This window comes from Bos mutus, chromosome 10 (genome assembly GCF_027580195.1).
Source record: "Bos mutus isolate GX-2022 chromosome 10, NWIPB_WYAK_1.1, whole genome shotgun sequence".
Lineage (NCBI taxonomy): Eukaryota > Metazoa > Chordata > Mammalia > Artiodactyla > Bovidae > Bos > Bos mutus.
In genome coordinates this window covers 14206874-14225393 of record NC_091626.1, presented here as the reverse complement: position 1 = coordinate 14225393, position 18520 = coordinate 14206874, and the positions used below count along the sequence as shown (strand labels likewise).

Genomic DNA, 18520 nt, shown 5'->3' with positions numbered 1-18520 from the left:
TCATTTGCATATATGATGTAATAAGGTTATGGAGACTATTAAACTTAATCCTAATCAAACTATATGATGATAATGTGTGTGGTACAAAAGGTCATAACTTATTATATACTTTGAAACTTAAAGAATGGTTACAGTTTAGTCACCATAACTGTAAAATTTTTTCTATTCTTAGCTTTATATAGTTCTTGAGAGGCCATGTTTATCGTGCTCGCTTCGGCAGCACATATACTAAAATTGGAACGATACAGAGAAGATTAGCATGGCCCCTGCGCAAGGATGACACGCAAATTCGTGAAGCGTTCCATATTTTTGTCCAAGAGTGTACCGTCTGCACAGCTCGCACCTTGATGCGAACGCTTTTCACCTAAAGTTTCTGCTTTTTGTTTGACATAAAAGAAGCTATAGTTCCTGGAGATGAAGTAAAAGTAAGTGTGGGCAATCAGATTGATCACTTGCTGTGCTTTTCACACCTGACCCTCGGGCCCCAGTCTTCAACCTTGCAAATCTTGCCTCTGCTTCCCTCTGCATTATCCTGAGTTCCACTGAACCTTACCCTTAAGGAAATGGCCTTGCCAAAGTTGGTCCGTTTCACGTCCAAAGCATAACAGGACCTTAGTGCCACCATAAACTTAAGTTGTACTACACCGGGAACTTGGAACAAGACTGACTCATGCTACCTCTGAATCTTAAAATAATAGTAACAATACTCACTCCTTATTGAGCATCTCCTATATGCCAGGGCCTTCACCGATATCTCATTTTAATATTCCTGACAGCCCTGTCTCGTGGGTATTACTGCCACTATTTCATAGGAGATGCTGAGGTAAAGCCACCTGGGCACGATCATGTTAGTTAATAAGTAGCTGAAACAAGGCCTGCTAAGACCTTTAGCTGCACAAATCCTGAAAAGCCCTGCCCCCAGGTAATTCAATGGCAAAAAGCACAGTCCTAACGAATAAGAATGAGAAGGAAAAACTGCCAACAAAGTTCAGATTTATCAATTTCCTTCCAGAAGAAAAATGTGGGTGCATACGCCTTGCTGGTGCCTGAGCACGCGTGTAGTCCGCCTGGCGGTGTCTGCAGCCGCTTGGAGCCGGGTTGGCTTGCCTCCCGCGGCCCCTCGGCTCCCAGGCTCTGCGCTCGCCTCAGTCAAGGCACAGGGATGGTCACCCAGGCTCAGAGCCGCCCCAATCGGCGAGTGCGCAGAGCTGCAGAGCAGTGTACTATCAAGGATCCACTTCTGTTCTCTTCAGTGGAGGCAAAATGATCCTTTCCAGGAACCAGCCGAGAACAGGCATCCGTGGGACCTCACGGCCTCCAGTGCGTGGAGTTGGAGGACAATTTTTGGTTTTCGTTTCTTCCCCCCAAAATACTTGGTTCCTTGGAGGCCACTTGGGTCACTGGGTGAGTAGCTTAAAGGCCCATTTCTGGAATGTCTAACGATAAAATGACCACTACTGGTTTGGCTCTCTTTCTAGAGAAACTGGTCATTCTTAGTCCTTCTTTGTGGCAGAACCCTGTTTCACAGTAAAATTTAGGAAAGACAGGAGCAATTCCTAGTGCTGTAAAAGCCAAAGACCTAGCTGACTTCTGCGGCTCTGCAGTTCTATGAAGTAGGTATTTTTTTCCCCATCATGTTATAGATGAGGAAGCTGAGGAACAGAGATATTCAACAGCTTGCCCTACAAATGTCACACAACCAGTCAGTGGCAGAGAAGGGACTGAGACCCAGGAAATCTGGCTGTAGAGTTTGTGCTCTTCACCACTGTATATTGTCACCCTGCTTATTTAACTTATATGCAGAGTACATCATGAGAAACGCTGGACTGGAAGAAGCACAAGCTGGAATCAAGATTGCCAGGAGAAATATCAATAACCTCAGATATGCAGATGACACCACCCTTATGGCAGAAAGTGAAGAGGAACTCAAAAGCCTCTTGATGAAAGTGAAAGTGGAGAGTGGAAAAGTTGGCTTAAAGCTCAACATTCAGAAAACGAAGATCATGGCATCCGGTCCCATCACTTCATGGGAAATAGATGGGGAAACAGTGGAAACACTGTCAGACTTTATTTTTCTGGGCTCCAAAATCACTGCAGATGGTGACTGCAGCCATGAAATTAAAAGATGCTTACTCCTTGGAAGGAAAGTTATGATCAACCTAGATAGCATATTCAAAAGCAGAGACATTACTTTGCCAACAAAAGTTCATCTAGTCAAGGCTATGGTTTTTCCTGTGGTCATGTATGGATGTGAGAGTTGGACTGTGAAGAAGGCTGAGCACTGAAGAATTGATGCTTTTGAACTGTGGTGTTGGAGAAGACTCCTGAGAGTCCCTTGGACTGCAAGGAGATCCAACCAGTCCATTCTGAAGGAGATCAGCCCTGGGATTTCTTTGGAAGGAATGATGCTAAAGCTGAAACTCCAATATTTTGGCCACCTCATGCGAAGAGTTGACTCATTGGAAAAGACTCTGATGCTGGGAGGGATTGGGGGCAGGAGGAGAAGGGGACGACAGAGGATGAGATGGTTGGATGGCATCACCGACTCGATGGACATGAGTCTGGGTGAACTCTGGGAGTTGGTGATGGACAGGGAGGCCTGGCGTGCTGTGATTCATGGGGTCGCAAAGAGTCAGACACGACTGAGCGACTGAACTGAACTGATGTTTCCCTTTGGGAGTGTAGAGTGGGAGAAAAGGCTGTTTAGAATTAATGCAAAGTGAGTGCAGGTCCAGTTCTGCTTTTTTTGGTGTTCTGAATTCAAGGATAGGAGTCACATTTTTTGCAAAGGATCAAGGCTCGAATTTAGATCAGGGTAGCTGGGAATGGGTGGACAGTTATGTGCCCAGTAACTGCAAAATTAGAGGGAGTGTGAAGGAGCACCCTCTTTGGGATGCAATTGCAAGAGGAAAAAACTTTACTGTTCTAGGTTGACCATCCCTTACCTGACCCTTGCCCCCTCCCCCCAAACTAATTCTATTGGCAAAAGATCTTCTGAGCAGTAAGCCTGTTTAATTAGCTATGCAAATGAGCTTAACTGCTTCCCAGTAGCTGTGGTCCAGAAGCACCTAAGGTATCCTTCCTTCAGACATTTCCAGCACCCAGATGAACCACAAAGTTGACCCCATTCATCTGGACATCTGTTGAGTACCTGTGATGCACTGGGCCCTGTTGGAGATCACAAGGAAGGGGAAGATGTGGCTCTGATGGCCCGGGCACTTAACAGTTCTATGGGAAACACAAACACACAACAAGGATAACTCAGGGAGGTAAGCACCGCATTAGCTTCCTTAACCAAGTGCCACAGAAACACAGAGGTTACTCCCAGGAATCCAGAAATCTTAAGGGTGTGTTTTGCTGAGGGGTTACCCCAAATTTCAGAGGAAATGAAGGTGGGGGAGCTGCCTATTGGTTTCTCCCAGGAGAGTGAAAAACCAAGTCGCTTGATGCTGTCTCCACCTGCTCCTCCAGCTTCCCGCAGTTTATCACCCTGGATTTGCTGGGACAGACACTACCCGTCTGGAGGAGCATCCCTAGAGCCTTCCTCCGTCGAAAAAGGAGTGGGAGATCCAAGAGGCATGTTTGCCTGGTTCCTGACCCCCAAACCTCAGACTCTAAAGCCCGACCTTTTTGGGTACTGCCGGGGGCCGAGGTGAGGAACAAACAATACGAGAGCTCCCCATTTCCCAAGCCCTACTTTTTCTCCCTAAGTCATGGCTCCCTAGTCTGGGGCCTTCGGACGCTGGCTGTAATGCCTAAAATGTGTCGCAAGGTGGCAACGTTGTGGCGAGAAAAAGACATTAAAAAATCGGGATTTTTTTTTTTCAAAGCATATTTTCCCTATTAATGTTTCATTTAACTTAATTAGAATCTGGTAAACTAATTAAAGTAGCTACGAGCCCCGCAATCAGCAATAATTCGTATAATTATTGATAATTACATCCATACCAATCGCTTGGTTATTAACATTTGGGGGGAACAAACCACTTCTGAAGGGAATCGGAGCCCAGGAGGGTTTTTGCAAGCTCTTTCTAGGTCGCATCCGCCTACACCTCCAATCCACAGAGAATCCGGTCCAGATGCTGCGCCCTTTCAGGCTGGCCCCAACTGCCTGCGGCGCTTTCCTCCACTTGGGGAAATTCGAAAAGGAAAGGTGAAATATTTACCAGGTTCCTCTGTGTGGGGCACAGCCAAGGAGTAACTTCCTACGTAGGCCGTAAGTGTTGATCCCATTTTACAGAGAAGGAAAGTGCTGTTTCCTAAGAAGCTGTTCTGTCCAGAGGGAAAGGTGCGCGAACTCTCCCAACCTGCGCTCCTCGCCGGGTGCCAGCTCCGCTCACCCCTAGAGCGCGCTGGGGACCCACGTCTCTTCTCTTGGACCTCGGTTTCTGACCCGGTTGGTTCCACGCATAAAAACGTTCCCGCTCCCTGGAGAGTCCCTATGGGGACTCTCGCGTCTCGAGGCGAGCTCATCCCTCAGCAACACCTCACAATTTACCCAGCCATTCTCTCAGTCCCCTCTGGGTCTAGCCCTCGAATGTCCTGGGACGGGAGGGCTCGGAGCCCCAGGACTGGGTGCTCCAGGGTCTGGCTTCCTGCCAAGATCGCGCGGCGGATCTCCCCTCCAGGGCCCCTTCTCCGAGACCGTGAGCGCGCCCTTGCTCGCCAGCTCCGCCCCGGGCCCTTTGGACGACCAGCCAAAATACTTCCCCAGCAACGCAGCCGAAGGCTCCCGGGTCCCAGCTGCTGGCGCGGTGGGAGCAAAGGACGCCCGCCTCCAGGGTCTCCACCCTTGGGGTCCAAGGCCGCCCAGGGACGCGCAGTGAGAGTCCTGCGGTGTCTGAAAGCAGGTCGTCGGGGCCCGCTAGGTCCCGGCCGCGCAGCGCGGCCCTGCGCTTGCTTCCTCGCAGAGCGCGTTCACGCGCCGCCAGGGGCGGAGGCCTAAATATTATTTTAGAAAGAATGAAGGGTAGGACAGGGCACCACTGCTAGTCAAGTAAGGAGCAGAAATTGGAAGTCAGGTCAGAATGATTCCCAGGACCGTGCACACTCTCCTCCCTCTTGAAAAAGCGCGCTGCCGTTTCCATCTTTTATCCGAGCCCAGGCAGCGAGTGCGCTGTGGAAACTGAGGCCGAAGGGAGGCCGGTGGCTAGGTAAGGCCTCGAAAACCGCGGCCGTCCTCCGGAACTCCAGCGGCCGGCATATCTCACCTTCCTCCTTGGGCTCCTCGACGTCCGCAAACCCGCTGGGACTAAAATGGCCGGAACGTCCCAAACCGCCAGGACTCCATGCCTTCTGCTAGCGGCGAGGCAGGCGGACATCAGCACAGGCCTGCGAGGCCCAGGCCCATTGCACGTATTTCGCCCCCGCTCCGCTCGGAGCTCTAGGCCCGGGCGGACGGCGCCCGGGCCTCCTGGCAGTTCTAGTTGAACCCGGGGCTCCCGGCAGGGCGCGAATTCCATTTCTGAGCGCCCTGGAGGAGGCTTCTCCGGTGGAGCAGGCATGGACATGGGTAGGAGTAAATTCTCAGCCCCTGCGAGCGCTAGAGGGAAGATTCAGAGACCTCACAGGAGTTCTCATTCCTCGCCGAGGCCCAAAGGAGGGTCCTAAACGCGGGGCGGGGACAGCCTATGGCCTATGGGGCAAGCTGGGTGTGCCTGAATAACCAGTGGAGAGGTCGCGGTGCTCGCTGCTGCCCACCTGGTCAAACACGGGTCTCAGCTCGGGGGTCCCAGCACCCGCGCTGCGGTCCCCACGCCCCACCTGTTGCGCCTGTCTCCTCCCCGTTCCTCCCCTCGCCACACTCCCATCTCCACAGCCCCAGAAAGTGTCGGTTTTTTTTTTTTTTCCTTTTTTATTAAAAACAAAACAAAAATCAGGGATACAGGGTGATCTCCCCAATCAGGCTCAAGGTGGTCTCCATCTCGTGAGTCAGTTGTCGCCCTTTTTAAAGTGCTGTTACATCAAGAGGTTACAACAACAACAACAAAAATAGACAAAGCAAAAACCCAAGAGGGAATGCAAAATGGGACTGGAAGTAGGTCCAGGAGAAGGAAGCAAAATAACTTACAGCATAAATAAATTAAAAATGAACCCATTATTACTGAACCAAGAGACTCACAATACATTTATATCCATTGCACATAGCCACTTTGTCATTAGGAACAAGAGTTTCAGAAGTGGACGGGGAGGGGAGCGCGGGGCCAGCGAAATTGCTACATTGTATTCACAATTGGGGTTCAGAGGCTGTACAGGTAGGAGAAGCCCCCCTCTCCCTTTTCTTACCCCCTTTGGTCCGTTAAGACCATGAGACCCGATGCCCGGAGTTGAACCATGAGGCAAGGTGGTATTTACAATTGGATACGGATACTGGGTCCTGGTCTCGGGCTCCCAGGAGGGAGCGGGCAAGGCCGAGGCGCCCGGGAGAAGGGCAGGCGGGCGGGAGGCTGTATTTACATCGGTCCGGTCCGAATGGCTTGTATCTCGCTCTCGGCCGCCGCGGCCGCGGGTATTTACAAGAAGAGAGCAGCATGGCTTGAGGGCGCGTGGGCGCGGCTGGGCCGGCCCTAGGGCAACAGCGGGGGCTTGAAGGAGCAGTTGCCAGTGCAGTGCCGGGGCGTCAGCATCTTGCAGGAGAAATGGTGCAGGGCGTCGTGGGCTTCTGGAGAGACAGTCGATTGGGCCATGTTGGGCTCCTGGCCTGCCTCACCCACGCGGTCCATGGGCTCCCTCGCTCGCCTGTCTACCCACGTCTAACCCACCCCCTTCAGATTCAGGAGTTCTCAAGCGAGAAGATCAAAAGGTGGGAAGGGGGTAGAGATCCCGGCCATTCAGAACCACTGCCCTAGTTCAATAGCCCCATTTTACAGAAGAGGAAACTGAGGCACAGGAAGAGGGAGATCGATCAGCTCAAAACCAGATTTGGACCTGGTGACAGATTTCCCAATGCCCAGAGCTCAAGGGGCTCCTTATCCCTGCCCACCGTTCTAGGATAATTTCTCCATTAAAATGAATTCTTCTCTCAGTTACTTATCTCTGCAGACCAGGCCTTCCCCCTCATCATCACTCATTCATTCATTCATTCATTCGCCCGCACAGCCAGTGCCTGGCACCTCTCCTTTGTTCCCCCGCTTCCGCACCTTTTAATTTCTGCTGGATGGCATAGCGTGCCTTCCGCTCCTGGTCAAGTTCGTTACAAAGAGTATCTGGAAGACATAGGAAGTAGCCGGTGAGGAAATGAGACCACCCAACGGCCCGTTGGGGTCACAGCCCGGGCCTCACCCTCTTCTCAGCGCTCAGCCCCTGGCAGAAACAAGTCCCGGCGACCGAGGGAGGGGGCGTCAAAACTCCAAACTGCAGCTTGGCTGAGGGAGGAAATGGCCTGGGATGGCGCTTAAAGGCAGACGGATCTAACCAAAATTAAAGCAAACTTAGGCATTACTTCCCAGGTAATTTTACGCCTCGATTTTTAATTTAGAAACCATGGAAATTGCCGCGATAAGAAGTTCAATCACTCCATGTAATGATGCCTGCAAGCCGTTTGCTGGGCTCGCTTGCCATTCTGAGGCTAATCAGAGTATACAAAGGATATTAAATAAAAAAAATAATTGTTAAATTACCTTCAATTTAAATCCAAATGACTGAGCCAACATTGCGGCTCCTGCCAGACGAGAGGCAGTTACGGCCCGTGCACGCGCTCACCTGACTCCCGTCTTACCTCTGACAATTTGCAGCTGTTGCACCATTTCTTCTCGATAAGCCAATTCTCTCTTCATTTGATCCTGAAAATTATCTGTGCAAATTGATTAAGTGAGAGCTGTTACGCACAACCCCCTCCCTCGGCCCCCTTTCCCCACTCCCCAGCCCCACCCCACCCCCTCTGTTTTTGGCCTAGCGGGAAACCCGGCTAGGAAAAGAAGGGTTCGTTGGTTCTGACTGCATGAGAAGCAGCAGCAGCTGCCTGCACTGGGTCCCCGGTCCAGGCCAGGCAGGGCATGTGGGAAGAAGGCTCTGGCGATCAGGTGGGGTGGGTCTGAATGAGGGTACCTTTGAGACTCTGAAATTCTCGCTCCAGCTTCTTGCGAAGCTCCATTTGCTCCAGGAGCAGTTTTTGCAATTCGTCTGTGAAGGGGCGAGAGTGGGATGTAAAGGAGGAGGGTGGTGGCACTCAGGTAGCTTCTAAGGCACCCAGGTCCCACTCTGGCCAGTAGCCATGAGATAGGAGTAGTGGAGGGTGAGACCAACTGGTAGGCCCTCAGCGCTCAGTGTTTCCACGTGCATCCAAAGGATTTGGGAAGAAAATGGGGTTAGGGGTTTAAGTTGTCCAGGAGAATCAAATTCAGAATAGCAGAATGCTTGTTGGACTTCTAGGTCCTGGGCCCAGGTACTAACCAGCATGGTATCTGCTTTAAATTGTTCTTAACTCTGTAAGTTTAGAGGTAGGCCTAGGAAGACTCAGTTCATCCCTTCAATTGACAAACCTAACCTCTCCCTTCAATGATACAGACCAGGAAGAATCCGGTCAAAGCCTTGGACCTCCACCCTAAAAAAATACATATATTCATAACAGTTTATTTATAACTTTAAGAGGTCCCAGGACCCCAAATCCAGGCTAAGAACACTCATATAAAGCAGAAGGATTTTGAAGGCAAACTACATCACCCGTAAAATCTGTAACTGGGAACAGTGGAAGACCACAAATGCTTCCCCCCCCACACACATCAGTTTCCAGGCCCAACCCTGGGCTGGGGTGGGGTAAGGGGGCAATTGGGTAAGGAAAGCCCCACATGTGCTCTCAAAGTTGCTTTAGAGGAGTGGCAGGGAGCTGCCTATGGAGCTATTGGTATCTGGTCCTCTCCTCGAAGGTGCTCAGAAAACGCAAAAAATGAGAGACAGAGGAGCAAAGTGGGGTTAGAAGTTCCTTTCTCTGCTTCAAGCCACACTCAGCCCCTGCAGTTGAGCAGGGACCCCATTCCACAGACAAGGTCCATCCTCACCCCATTTAGGGTGAGGTGGAGTCCGTTATGCATTGATTTCAGGAAAAGAAAATAACCTCTGAGACACTCCTGAAGTAAATGCCTCCTCAAAATCTTGCTATTCAGATGAGGTTGAGAGACCTAGATTGTCCTTTCTCATTGTCCACATGCGTCAGGTTCTAAGGATCATTACTCATTTTTCTTTCTTACTGGACTATTCAGACAGGCCTGGCCTTGGGAACTCTGGGGGTGGCTGGTTCCCTCCCCCTACTCCCTTCACCCTTCCACCCTCCCACCCCCCACCTCTGTGCCCGGGTAATGTGTCCAGGGGATTATCCTTTCCGGTCAGTGAAGACTGGTTCCTCAAGAGCCTTGTCTTCTCACACTCACTCCTGCAGCAATAACACCCCTCAACAAGAAGGGATGATTTCCCCCAAGCACAGTGTACACCCGTTTCATAGATTTAACCTCACCTCTGGCCAGGTTCTCGATATCCTTCTCCACTAGTTGAGTTCCTGTGACATCTAGGGTGAGCCCATCTTCACCTGGGACACAAGGGCAGGTAAGAGGGTTTTGTTCTGGGAGAGGCCTTGAGAGGGGAGGGGTGAGCTTCCTGGTAACTGAGCTAAGTTGAGTACCTATTTCAGACCCTTTAGAGGAGACAGTTGCAGGCATCCAATTCTTCCCACCTTCCAAACCATTATTTTAGGTCACTCAGAGAGTGGACACCCGCCGCCCCCCCCCAGGAGAGTGGAACCAGGGATAATAGGCTATCTTAGGGCAGGAAATGTTCTTTGACTTGTTTTATGTGGGTGATGGTGCTCCTCATATCCTTCTAGTAAGTTTCCTTCCCTTACCCGGGAGAGCCCCAAACCCAGCAAGGAGGTAAGCAGTTCAGGAAACCTGGCCTGACCCTTGCCCATTGTGTTTTAAATGTCTATTTGCTCTCCTCTCTGCCAGCCGCGAGAGGAGAGCAAATGTTTATCCGGCAGCCCCTGAGGCTTGACAGAAAGCCTCCCTCGAAAACTGGAGTCGGTGGAAACCTGGGCGACCTGGGGTCCAGCTCCCGGGTTGGGGAGGAGAACGAGGGTCCTAGGGCTCACCTCGGTCTGTATTTGCCGGACTTGGCTGGGAGATACTCCTTTGGTCTGGATAGCATTTCCTCGTTTCCAAATCGTCGGCGGTCGAGTGATTGTCTTCCTTATCTGGCTCTTAAAGGCAATAAACCGAGTTTCAAGGAGAGGCAAAGAAACCGTGACCCGGATACGGCCAGAGCTGCCGCGGTCGGGGCGCCGGAGCCCTAATTAAAAGCGTCGTGGCCGCCGCTGGTTCCCGGCTGTGCGCCTGGGCTCGCACCCTCAGGCTTTGGGCCGGGCACCACCTCCCCCGCGCGCGATCTGCTCATCTCCGGCTCCACGCCCCCTCCCCAGCCCCTTGGAAAAGAGCAAAACGAGCAGCCGAGCCCACCAGGGACAAGCGACCTACATCGCGCGCAGATACTGGGGCACCGCGAGCGCGCGTGGCCGCCGGGTCTACCTGCTCCGAGAACGCGGCCCAGGAGGCGACCCGCGGGGTGGCGACAACGGGGGAGACATCGTACCGGGCTCAGGCTGCCCGGATTTCCGAGGCCCTCAGTTCATTCTCTGAGAGTCAATGGGTCCCGCGGGCACCTCCGCGTTGGGCTGCTGCTACCGCGCACTTCAGGGGTCCCTATGCGCGTGGCCAAGCGCCCCCACCCTGCGCCCGGACCTCTCGACCCAAACACTTGCTGAATAAATGAGAGAATTTGAAAGACGTGCCAGGCGTGGTTTTCAAAAGGTTTAACCCAGTGTTTAAGGTGTAGGTGAGCGGTATCTTTGCGATGGAGAGGGCGGTTTGTTGTTAAGTAACCAAAAGATGCAAGTTGTTGGGAGTCCTCGCTTAGCTTCCTTTTTCTTTCAGTGTTTTGCTTTCCCTCTCCCTCTTTTTCTCTGCTTGTCTTTCCTCCTCTAGTCTTCCCTCGCAGGCCTCCTCTGGCCCCGGCCCTCTGCCCGCGGTCCCCCCCACCCCCATTCCATTGGCCAGCGACCTCGGCAGGGGGCGTTACCGTGGGCCTCTGGGGCGCAGAGGTAGGACGCCGCGGGCCCCAGCGCCGCCGCCGCGCTCTTCACGTGCTCGTCCCTCTCGGGCGCGTACACCTGCGGCGGCCGAGAAATGACAGGCGGTTAGGGGGGCGCTTGACGGCGGCTTGGAGCTGCCCAGCCCTCCGCCGCAGCCAAGAGAAAACCTGAAGGGGTGGCGGAGGTCTGCTTGCCCGCGGGACCCCAGCGCCCCGAGAGGCCGTGACGCACGCGGCGCAGCCTGGAGCCCAAGGAGGTCGCATCGCCGTTTGTAGTTTCCCGGTAATTGCGAGCGCCCTTGAGAAAATTACCCGAGACACAAAGCGGTTCCCAAGCCAAGGGCCGCTCAAAGCCCACCCCCACCCTCCTCGCCGCCTCTTTTTCAGCATCTTCTCTCCCGCCCGCGCCCAGTCCCCGACATAAATGACGCCTTTCGCATCCGGCTAGTAATTCGTGTTTTAATGGACCGAATGGAACTGTACAGGTGTGCCCACCCACTGTCAAATGGCGAACGATTCAGGCTTAGCTGCATACCCCCCACCTGAACCCGCGGCCGCGGCCACCTGAGAGCCCCTCTCCCGCCCCGCACACCGTCTCCACAGCTTCCTGCCAACGAACCCTGAGGTTCCCGGGGCAGGAATTCTGCGACTCGGAAAACTGCGAGTTGGGGTGTTGAAAGATTCCGAGGACCCCGTACTGCAGCTTGAGGGAGAGGCCTCCCTTTTTTCGGCTTACTGGCCCGTCTTCCCTGGGGCTCTGATCCCCATCCCGGAGGGCGTGCTACCCGCCCGGCCTCGTGAGCTCTTTTCTCTGGCTTTTGGTCTTTTTCATCCAGACCTTTTGATTTCTATCTCTGTATGACTACAGGTCTCGGCCTGTCTCCTCCCTACTCCCGTCAACAAAAACACAGCACACATAGTTTTCAGGCCTGCTCCTCCCACCCCCACCGCCACCCCGATCTTCCGAAACCCTCAGTCAGGGGTCCCAGCGAGTCCAGCTCCACAGAGCTCCGAAGCTGGGTCTACCCAGAGCAGCCAGGGCCTACTGCTTGAACGCCCGCTCAGAAAAAAATTCCCGTCCCCCACCCGGCCAGGGCCTGCCCCACAACCCAGAGCTGCCGAGGGGGTAAACAAGGAGGCGCCACCAGCGGGGCGGGCTTGGGGCTCACCTTGGCGGGCGCGGGGCCCCCCAGCGGTCCGCAAGCCTCTCGCAGCTCATAGCCGCCGCTTGGCGGGCTCTTCTCCGGTCTCCGCACCATGTCGTCGGCCGCCAGGTCCCCAAATGCGGCTCGACTGGCTGGGGGTAGCCCCGGGCGGCGCCGGGGACGAGGGCTGCCGCCTTCTGGAGAGTCTGTGGGACCGTCGGCGCCGGACGAGGTGATAGACGGGGGTCCTGCGGTCTGGTCTCCATTCGGGCTGCCTCCTGTGCTGGGCGCACCGGGCTCGGCCTCATCCGGGGCGCCCTCGTCGTCGGGGAAGCGGTTGGACTCCACGTCCACCTCGGGCTCGTCTGCAGTGTCCACGTCGGGGGAGGCGGAGTGGTAGCTGGAGCTGCCCTCGCTCAGAAAGTCCGGGCTCACGTAGCCGCCGCCGGTCCCTGCGCCCGGCCCCGGCCCACGGGCTGGCCCACCGCCGTAAGCTTCGCGGGCGCTACCGTAGAGCTTGGCGATGCTTTCGGCGTCCTTGACTACAGGCCTGAAGGCCGACACGTATGAGCCTTTGCGAGCGGGCGGCGGGGCGGCGGGGCCAGCGGGGCCAGCGGGGGCGGCAGCGCCTCGTCCGCGCCGTCCTCGTCCAGTGGCCCGCGGGACAGCGCGCTGGGGCAGCGCTCCTCTGCGACCAGGCCTCCCTCCTTGGTCGGCTCGGTACCGTCCAGGGGCTCGGGGCCGCCACCTCCCGCAGCAGCCGCGGCCGCCGCTGCTGCCGCCGCTACGGCCGCCGCCACAGCTTTGGCTTGGCTCTGCGCGGCCGGATAGGGCGGCACCGGGAGGCTGCCTGCCGCCGGCCAGAACATGGGAAACGTCGGGTACACAGTGGCTGCGGCGGCGGCCGCAGCTACGGCCGCCGCGTCCTTGGCTGCGCCGGAGGGCTGGTGACCCCAGAACATGGCGCCGCCGCCCGGGCCTGTCCCCGCCCCGGGGGGCAAATGGCCGGTTCCTGGGCCTCCCGCTCCTGCCCCAGTGCCCGCGCCCCCGCCACTCCCGGGGCCTGGTCCGCCCTTGGGTTCGCCTGCGCCTAACACAGGGTCATCCTTTTTGGGGCAGAGACCAAAGGCCGTGGGGAAGCCATAGGGATGAGGGAAAAGCGGTGGGGGCAGTTTCTGCAAGAGGCCAAAGCCCTTGCTGGGCACTGGGATCACAGGGTAGCTGCGGACCCCGGCGCCGCCACCAGGCCCTCCAGGGCCCGCGGGGCCGCCAGCTCCCGCCGCCAGACCAAGTCCCCGCTGCGCGTGAGGAGGCGGCGGCCCGGGAGGCCCGGCGGCCTCTTCTTCGCCACAGCGCAGGCTTTTGTGCGGCGGCGGACCTGGGGCCATGTCTGCGCCGCACCCCGGGCCGCCCCCACCGCCGCCAGCACCACCCTTCCCCTGTCCACCCGACCCTCCGTTAGCGCCGCCGCCGCCGCCTCCTTGCAGCGAGAAGGTCCGCTTGCGGGTGCCACCATTGAACATGGCCTTGACGTCCTCCCAAGCGTGGCTCAGTTCGTCTGTGGCCGACTTGTCACTGAGTTTGAGGTGTCGGCGCCACGAGTTAAAGTTGGCTGCGTCGGGCTGCGTGTACTTGGCGTCGGGTGTGCGGTGCGAGTGGAAGATGAACTTGTTAGGCGAGAAGTACATGCTGCAGTAACCGCACTTGATGCACTTGGCACGCGAGCTGTTGTAACGCGCGGGGATGAAGCTGCCACGCGAACCCCAGGCACACTCGTGCACCACATCGAAGGCGAAGTTCTCGGGCAGCTTGGGTGGCTTGTGCTCGCCGAGGAACGACTTGCATAGGCGTTCGGCCTCACGCTTGGTGATCATGCCGCAGCGGCGCGAAGAAATGGGCATGGCCCCTGCCCGACGCAGAATTTCCAGCTGCACCGGTGTGCACTGCACGCACGTGATGCCCAGGGCCACGCGGCGGTTGTGTATCTCATTGTAGCTGTAGTTCTTGAGGAGGGTGTTGGAGATTTGCGCCAGGCATAGGCGCTCCTGGCCGTCGATGACCAGGGACACGATAGGCACCCCGTACAACGACGTCTCGCCCACCTGGTTGGGTTTGAGAGCGCTGGAACCCGAGTAGGGCTGCAGCTCCTGCTTGGAGTTGGGAGAAGAGTTTCCCTCGCGCCCCGGCCCCAGCTGAGTGGTGAGAGCCTCCATGCCGCCGCTCCTGCGAAACAGAGAAAGCAGAGAGCCGATGAGCCATTTTCAGCGCCAACGCCGCTCGGGCCCGCCCAGCAGGGCGCGCAGAGTCGGGCGCGCGGGGAAACTTGGCAATGGGGAGTCCTAGCTCATTCGCCCCCTGGACGGGCCTTTTGTTATTCAGACGCGTGCTGGCGCTGAAACAAAAGCCCCCGGGGTTTGGAGGAGGAGTAGGGGTAATTGAGACCTCAGGAATGCCTGGGTAGCTAGGAACCCGATCCCGTTTTCGGGCTGGGGAGGAAGTGGGGCCCAGAGACGGCGAGTGACTTGCCCAAGGCCACACAGCAAAGCCATTGCAAAACCCAGGCTTCCTGGTGCCCAGATGCGTAAGACTTCGGCCACCCTCGCAGCCTGCCCTATCCGCCCGGGTCCCGAAGCTCGGACTTCGGGGACAGGCCGCCCCTCTGCTCAGTCGCGCATGCACGCGGGCGGGGGCAGCGCTGGGAGGAATGGGGGGGGAGGGGCGGTCACTGCCCATCTCCAGACAGCAGGGGGCGGGGCGGGGGGGGGGTGGTAAGGAGAAGGAGGAGGGTCTAGAGGCCGTGAGGGAGGCGGAGAGAGACAGAGACGGCCGCTGTTCGTGGTGCTGAACCCGACTCTCTCCAAAGCTCGCCGTGAGCGCCCAGCCCTGGAGCTGCCCTCACTGCACCCAGCTCCGTGCAGTTGGCTCCCCGGGATAACAGGACTGCTTTCCCCAAACACAAGCTTTTCCTCTTACACCCGGAACCCCGCGTTCGTTGAGCAGAAAGATTCCGGCTGGAAATATAAACCGTTTTCTTTCCAGCCATCGGTGGGATCCGGGTCAAGCAATTCCTAACCACATTTCCTGCATTTTTAAGCTGCAGTCTAGACCCAAGCTGGTTTCCCTCCGGGTCAGCACGCGGGACGAAGAGGTTCTCAAGGAAGTTTCTCAGAAGCCACTTCTTGGCTTGTAGCCGCCTGCCGCCTAAGTTTTCCTCCTTCAGATATACTTTTCCCACTCAGGCCAAACGCAGTCTCTAGGTTCTGAGCTTCCTCTTTGGGGGACATCCCCCCCCCCCCTTTTTTTTGGAGCATCCTTCATGCGGAGTTGTCCTGACTCATACGGGCTGAGAGGAATCCTGACCCATCTCTGAAGCCACCCTAAGGTTCCAGGTCAAAAGTTACTTCTGGTCCCCAGCTTTACTCTCTGGCCGAGATAGGGAGGCAGTCGCTCTATGGACAGCGGCAGCGGGAAGGACCCGAGGACTGATGCTTGGGGCCCCTTAGATGGCCCAGCCCAACCACGTGTCCTCAGACAGGAAGGCTCGCACTGGGCCCACAGCTGCAGGCAGTCCTGCGGCCCAGACAGCCCAGTCCTGAGGGCTCCTCCTCTAAACTCAGCAGAAACTGACAAATCCATTTTCAAAGGGCAGCTCCAGCCAGACAGGGCACCCGAGCTCAAAAGCCTGGGATCTTCTCCCCCTCTGCCTCTCTCCCTCCTTCATCTGTCGATCTTATCTGTCCCTGAGCTGTCTGTCTGTCTCTGCTCGCTCCTCTTTCTCCCATCTGTCTTCATACCTTCTTCAAGTATCAAGCTATATATCTGTTATCTGTTTCATCTTTATCTCCGTGGATCAAACTGAAACTAGTTGACCCTTCTTTTGCGTCGAAGTCCCTTGCAACGTTTTAGGAGGCAAAAGCACTGAAAAAACTCCTCGGCTGAGGTATCAGCAAGAAAAGCCCCGCACCCCGCTCCCAAAGGGTCTTCAGGCTGGCTAGGGAGGTGGAAGTGGGGTGCCGCGGCTCTGGGAAATGAAGACGTCTTCTCGGTTTCCCGAAATCGGCAAATGTGCCCTGCCCGCATGCAGTGAAGGCATAGCCCTGAGCCGAGCGCGTCTTCTCCAAGCTGAGGGTCGGGAGTCCCTTCGGGGTCTTTCCAAGTGGGAGGAGGGGACTCCGGACCCCGGAACCAGGAGAAGGAGGACCCTAGGAACGGAACCGAATTTCAAAAGCTAGGGCAAAGCGCTGTGCGCAGCGACAAGGAGCAGCGGCCAGGGCGGCTCTGGGAGCCCTTGCCGGCTCCTGGGGCTTGAGGGGTGAGATTGGAGAGGGCGACGAAGAGGGAGTCAGGCAGCACAGAGAGTGAGGCGATGGAGTCTTGGGGTCTAATAATAAAAACAACCACAAGAACCCATATCGGAACTAAACGAAAAAAGCTGTAGAGACAAGGCGCGGGGTCAGCCAGCTACCGGGCGCCGGTACTCACCGTGCGGCGGCGGCTGGAGCCGGGCGAGCGGTGAACGGAGGTGCGTGGCGGGCGGAGCGGCGGGCGGGAGTCGGGGATCCGCCGGGCTCTCCGGGTGACGGCGCAGCCCCTCCCCGCGCGCGCGCACAGCCGCGCTCCCGGGCTCCCCGCTCTCACACCCGCGGCCCCACTGGCCCCTCCCGCGCGGCGCAGGCTCTCAGCAGGCGCAGGGCTCCAGGGTCTCGGGCAGAGAGATGTGTGCCCTGTGCGGTTGCCCCTGAGGCCCTGGACGGGCCCGGCGCGGAGGCCGAAGCCTGGAGAGCATAGCGCGGCGACTGGCAAGGCGCGGGGACAGCCCGAGTGGCGAGGCCAGCGCGGGGCGGGCGCGCCTGACATCTGCGAGCCGGGGCGCCACACCCACCGCCCGTGCAGTCACTCGCGCCCTCCCGGGGTCCGATAGCTAGCCCGCGGGCCACGCGCCTGGCCCCGCCGCCTTCCCGCAGCTCCCGGGTCTGGGCGCCCCAGGTAAGCGGCCACACACCTGTTCCCTGAGCCCCGCACCAGCAGCCCAAGCTCGCTAAGGGGACCAGGAGGAAGGAGGAGCCCGGGGCCACAAAGTTTGCCCCCAAGAACAAAGTGGGGGAGGGCCCAGCTCTCCAGGCTAAGGGGCAAGAAGCTAGACCAAGGGCTAAGGAAGACTCAGAAGGAAAGGGCTTGAGAATGCATACCGCACTCTCGGGCCAGGGAGGTGACCCTGGGAAGTCAGAGCAGAGATCAGGGTGTGAGGTGCCAGGGGATAGTAGCCGGGAAGGGGCAGAACCAACTCGCCCACGCTTCTGATTTGGATGCACTGGTGTCAGGACAGCCTCCTCTCTCCTTCACTGAGCTGTGGGCTTGGGAACTGGGTTTAGGGGGGTCCTAGGCCTTTAAACCACCACCCCCACCCCACTTACACCAACCAGCCCAGGGCAGGAGCCAAGTCATCGCTGGGTGATATCTGGGGTCAACTACTAGTTGAAAGCTAGATCCCTCCCTAGCTCTCCTGTTAACTCAGTTTCCTGGTGGTGGTGGTGGGGGGTGGTCTAGCCCCTGATGCTGCAGACCCTCCCTGGCATTTTCTCTCTTCGAAGAGCTCCATTTCTTTCCACCCCTTAACTTTTCTGTCGATTTCTGTCTTCACCGTTCTTTCCCCGCACTGACTCAGTAGGTCCGGTTTTCTCCTTCTCTCTCAATCTGCGTCTTTCCTTATTTGAGTTACCAGTCGTACTCCCTCCCTTTTTGCCCGCACCCGGACACCCCCTTGCCCCCCACCCCTCTGTGGCATTAAGTGTCCTTAATGGACACGTTAATTAAACTGTAATTAATCATACTGTCCAGTCCAAGTTTGAACAATTACCCTAATCAAACAGAAGTTAATAATGGCAGGCATGGCCCGGGGCGCGGCGGGCTGCCCGCGCAGGGGGCGCAGCGGCCGCGGCAGCTCCTGACACGGGCAGCAGCGGCGATCGCAGCCAGTCCTTGGAACCCGGGCGGTGCCATAAATCTTCCGCGGCCAGCGGCGCCCGGTCGCCCTCGCCCCCGCCCTCTCGTCTTCCCTCTCGCTCTGGGTTTCAGGCCCTCTCCCCTCCTACACTCCGGCTCTTCTAGGGTTCATCTCCCCTTCTCCTGCACTTCTTCCGTGTGCTTTTCTCTTCTCCGCGGGTTCGCAGGGGTCTTGGGAAATGCTTCTGGGGGTGGGAGCAGATCGGCCAGGCCTACCCTTGGAGAGAGGGGACGGCCAGGCCCTATAACTGGCTTGCCCCCCGCTCCTCGCTTGTTTTCCGGGGCTACAAAACAACCCC

The 18520-nt window shown here is 56.9% G+C and overlaps 1 protein-coding gene and 1 non-coding gene across 2 annotated transcripts; one reads left to right on the top strand and one right to left on the bottom strand.

Annotated features, from left to right (window-relative positions):
• The first annotated feature begins 204 nt into the window (after positions 1-204).
• On the top strand, positions 205-311 carry LOC138989652 (U6 spliceosomal RNA). Its single transcript, XR_011465900.1, has one exon. It is a non-coding gene; the product is annotated as a U6 spliceosomal RNA (small nuclear RNA).
• A 5571-nt stretch (positions 312-5882) lies between these two features.
• SKOR1 (SKI family transcriptional corepressor 1) lies at positions 5883-14767 on the bottom strand. Its single transcript, XM_070378496.1, is given in 10 exon segments — positions 5883-6661; positions 7140-7205; positions 7718-7792; positions 8047-8121; positions 9449-9520; positions 10079-10186; positions 11062-11152; positions 12243-12811; positions 12814-14441; positions 14661-14767. Coding segments are annotated over 10 exon segments (2886 nt in total). The 3' UTR covers positions 5883-6566.
• Positions 14768-18520: the final 3753 nt, after the last annotated feature.